General features: G+C 41.6%; 1 protein-coding gene across 5 annotated transcripts in view; it reads left to right on the top strand.

Annotated features, from left to right (window-relative positions):
• Window positions 1-5,000, top strand: part of ELP2 (elongator acetyltransferase complex subunit 2) — an 87,431-nt gene that overhangs the window by 78,820 nt on the left and 3,611 nt on the right. For 2 of the 5 annotated variants that reach the window (XM_085851065.1, XM_085851064.1), the window contains exon 20: window positions 3,484-3,617. In XM_085851065.1, coding sequence (XP_085707191.1) covers window positions 3,484-3,617 — 134 coding nt within the window. The other 3 variants (XR_015050515.1, XM_085851067.1, XM_085851066.1) reach the window with 3 other exon arrangements.

Below are 5,000 nucleotides of genomic sequence, written 5' to 3'. Positions count from 1 at the left end.
GACCAGATGGTGGAAGCTGAAGGAGGAAGACTGTTGCGTGAAATTTAGGGAGGAGGTGAGACAGGCGCTGGATGGTGGTAAAGATGGGTGGGATGATTGGGCAACGACAGCAGAAGTTGTGAGGGAGATAGCTCGGAAGGTACTTGGTGTGACATCTGGACAGAGGAAGGAAGATAAGGAGACTTGGTGGTGGAATGAGGAAGTACAGGAAAGTATAAGGAAGAAGGGGTTGGCTAAAAAGAAGTGGGATAGTCAGAGAGATGAAGAAAGTCGGCAGGAGTACAAGGAGTGGCGTCGAAAAGCAAAAAGAGAGGTGGCAAAGGCCAAGGAAAAGGCATATGACGAGCTGTATGAGAAGCTGGATACAAAAGAAGGGGAAAAGGATTTATACCGATTGGCAAGACAGAGGGACCGAGCTGGGAAGGATGTGCTGCAGGTTCGGGTGATAAAGGACGCAAATGGGAATGTGCTGACGAGCGAGGAGAGTGTGTTGAGAAGGTGGATGGAGTACTTTGAGGAGCTGATGAATGAAGAAAATGAGAGAGAGAGAAGGTTGGAAGAGGTGGAGATAGTGAATCTGGAAGTGGGGTGGATCAGTAAGGATGAAGTGAGGACTGCTATGAAGAAGATGAAAAGTGGAAAGGCGGTTGGCCCAGATGGTATACCAGTGGAGGCATGGAAGTGCTTAGGAGGGATGGCAGTGGGGTTGTTAACCAGATTGTTTAATAAAGTCTTGGAAAGTGAGAGGATGCCGGAGGAGTGGAGATTAAGTGTACTGATTCCGATTTTCAAGAATAAGGGTGATGTGCAGAGCTGTGGAAATTACAGAGGGATAAAGTTGTTAAGCCACACCATGAAGTTGTGGGAAAGAGTAGTGGAAGCTCGGTTGAGAGGAGAGGTGACGATCTGTGAGCAGCAATATGGGTTTATGCCAGGAAAGAGCACCACTGATGCGATGTTTGCTTTGAGAATGTTGATGGAGAAGTATAGGGAAGGCCAGAAAGAGTTACATTGTGTGTTTGTGGATTTAGAGAAAGCTTATGATAGGGTGCCAAGAGAGGAGTTGTGGCATTGTATGAGGAAGTCGGGAGTGGTGGAGAAGTATGTGAGGATCGTGCAGGATATGTATGAGGACAGTGTGACAGCGGTGAGGTGTGCGGTAGGAATGACGGACCGGTTTAAGGTTAAAGTGGGATTGCACCAAGGATCGACTCTGAGCCCTTTCCTGTTTGCAATGGTGATGGACAGGTTGACGGACGAGATCAGACTGGAGTCTCCATGGACCATGATGTTCGCGGATGACATCATGATCTGTAGGGAGAGTAGGGAGCAGGCTGAATCGAGCCTTGAGAGGTGGAGGTACGCACTGGAGAGAAGGGGAATGTTAGTCAGTAGGAGTAAGACGGAGTACATGTGCGTAAATGAGAGGGAGGGTGGTGGTATGGTGCAGTTGCAAGGAGTTGAGGTGGGGAAGGTGGATTGGTTTAAATACTTGGGATCAACTGTCCAAAGTAACGGAGAGTGTGGGAGAGAAGTGAAAAAGAGAGTGCAGGCAGGATGGAGTGGGTGGAGAAGAGTTGCAGGAGTGATTTGTGACAGAAGGGTAGCTGCAAGAGTGAAGGGGAAAGTATACAAGACGGTAGTGAGACCAGCTATGTTGTATGGTTTGGAGGCGGTGGCGCTAACAAAAAGACAGGAAGCAGAGCTGGAGGTGGCAGAGTTAAAGATGCTGCGATTCTCGTTGGGAGTGACGAGGATGGATAGGATAAGAAATGAGTGTATTAGAGGGACAGCGCAGGTAGGACGGTTTGGAGACAAAGTGAGAGAGGCGAGATTGAGATGGTTTGGACATGTGCACAGGAGGGAAACGGAGTATATCGGGAGAAGGATGTTGAAGATGGAGCCGCCAGGCAGGAGGAGAAGAGGAAGGCCAAAGAAGAGGTTCATGGATGCGGTGAGGGCGGACATGCGGGTGGTTGGAGTGTCAATGGAAGATGTGGAGGATAGAGCAAAATGGAGACAGTTGGTCCGCTGTGGCGACCCCTAGCGGGAGCAAGCCGAAAGAGGAAGAAGAGAAGATATATATATATATATATATATATATATATATATATATATATATATATATATATATGGATATATATGTATATATATATATATCTTCTTCTTCTGCTTTCGGCTGCTCCCGTTAGTCGCCACAGCGGATCATCCGTATGATCCGCATTGTGATTTGGCACATGTTTTACGCCGGATGCCCTTCCTGACGCAACCCTGGTCGCCTCTTACGACACAGGGATATATATATATATATATATATATATATATATATATATATATATATATATATATATATATATATATATATATATATATATATATATATATATCTGCATCTCTATATGGAGATCTCTATATCTCTATATCTCTGTATCTCTATATCTCTGTATCTCTATATAGAGATCTCTATATCTCTGTATCTCTATATAGAGATATATATATATATATATATATATATATATATATATATATATATATATATATATATATATATATATATATATATATATATATATATATAATATATATAAAAATATATATATATATAAAGCCTGGTGTTGGCGCAGTGGTTCGGGCAGTGGCTTGGGACCCAAAAGCTCCTGAGTTCAAGCCCCGTTGGGACATTGAATTATTATATGTATGTATGTATATATATATATATATATATATATATATATATGTATATATATATATATATATATATATATATATATATATATATATATATATGTATAGATATACCAAGTCGAAAACACCAGGGGGTTGACTCAGCCTGTCATCCTTCCGAGGTCGGCGAAATGAGTACCAGTGTACTGGGCCGGTGTATACCCCGGTTAAAATAGGTGTACCATATTCCTGTGTCGTAAGAGGCGACCAGGGTTGCATCAGGAAGGGCATCCAGTGTAAAACATGTGCCAAATCACGATGCGGATCATACGGATGATCCGCTCTGGCGACCCCGAATGGGAGCAGCCAAAAGAAGAAGAAGAAGAAGAAGATTATATATTGACATATTTATATATGGATATATATATATATATATATGTATATGTATATATATATATATATATATATATACATATACATATATATATATATATTCTCTCCCCCTCTCTCTCTCTCTCTCTCTCCCCCTCTCTCAATATATATATATATATATATATATATATATATATATATATATATATATATATATATATATATATATATATATATCTCCAGGATCGAGGCTCATGGAAGAGCAAGATGATGGAGGGGTTCAGGTTTATCACATTTAATGTAAGAAGGTGAAAGTTATCTTTCAGGTCAGATAAAAAAAAGAGAATTGGAATGTGAAGGTTGTGTTACAAGTGGAACAGTTAAGACCAGGTAAATGAAGGATTAATGATTTGACATGACAGAATAACTTGAATGATTTGCTTACAGGTGGTTGTGTGGAAGGAAGGGCAAGAACAACCGATTCCACCTCTCGGCTCAGTCCAACAATGCTCTTCTGTTCACACTGCGAGAGACGCTGTGACGGCAGTCGCATTTGCTCCCAGAATGGAACAAAGTGACCGGTAGGATACTTTCCGATAAAATTTCCAACCCAGGAACTACTGCAATCTCTCCACATTATCCATGCTTCGTGGGTATTTCCTAATCTTTAAGGGATATTAATTTCGACGAACTTTCATGCTGAAGGAGGCCAGGTCAAAATCACGCCGGCACGACATCGACGCCACTTAATCCAATCTATCAGTTTATCGAGTCAATTTTTCTGAGTTGGTTGGGGGGGGGGAGGGTGCATGGAGATGTCATAAGGGTGATACATATGCATCAGGGCTAAAAATTAAAGAACTATTTTGAGGGATCTTTTTGAGAAAAAGACTGCCAAGGTTAATTTTTTTTTCAGGGCTACTTTTGATTTTCAGAAGTTCCTTTTTCATATTCACTGAATCTTTGTTCGGTGATGCAGTAACATGACCTTCTGTATTTGCGTTGAATTTTTTAGGGTTTTCTTCTTTTCATTGACATTTTTGCAGTTTTTGAAAATGGATAGCATGAGTATTTACAGTTCTGAAATGCCATTTTAAAGTTTGAATGGCTTTTACAATTATTTATTCACGCATTTATGGTGCTGCCATTGGAAACCGGCTTCTTCTTCTTCCTCTTCTTGACAGGAGATGATGTCTTGTGTTTCAGAAGATGAGCTTGAAGGAACCTTTGAGGATTCCGTCGTGCCCGTGGTTTGCACAGGTTTCGGTCGAATCAGAAAGCGCTCCATCGTGATTCCGATTCGAGCATGCACCATGCTGTCGTATAATATGCGAGATAATGTATGGTAACCCACAACCTGGCTCGCTGTGCTCCAGGGCTGCGCCGCAAGAGACCGTAGCAGGCCAGCCTTTTTCGTCGACGAAGCTGCAAAGTGCACGTGCGATTGTGCTACTATTTTTTGTATACGCCCAGTGTGAGAAATAAACAACATGTCCATACCCGCAAACACATCACTAGCAATCGTTTGTGGAGCAGGGAATGGAAATTATATTGCCGACACAGTAAACTTGCTTGTATGGTCTTCAACTTGTCATAATGCATGCCGATATGTACGCGACGACTTTTCTCTCGATATTTAGAATTTTTTCACTCCCGTCTTAGATTCTTTGACTGCTATGTTGGAGCCTTCACCCACCACCCCCATGTATTTTGATCCCTGATAGGTATATATAGGGTGTCCCAAAAAATATACAAGTTTTAAAATGCTTCGTTTGATCCAAAAATGCAGTAATTTTGTCACTAATGCTTCATTTCTTGTTGCAGAGACTCTGAAGTTTATTTTGATACCAAGAAAGCGCCAGAAAAATGCCAAGACTGACCGTACAACAACGGACGAAAATTGTTGAACTTTGGCACCAGACGAAGAGTGTCATACAGGTGCAACGTCTTTGCTCGAGACATTT

This window comes from Eptatretus burgeri, chromosome 13 (genome assembly GCF_056783735.1).
Source record: "Eptatretus burgeri isolate ZD-2024b chromosome 13, Ebu_testis_v1, whole genome shotgun sequence".
NCBI classification, from domain to species: domain Eukaryota; kingdom Metazoa; phylum Chordata; class Myxini; order Myxiniformes; family Myxinidae; genus Eptatretus; species Eptatretus burgeri.
The sequence above is the reverse complement of the archived record's forward strand: the minus strand, read 5'-3'. Positions and strand labels throughout refer to the sequence as shown.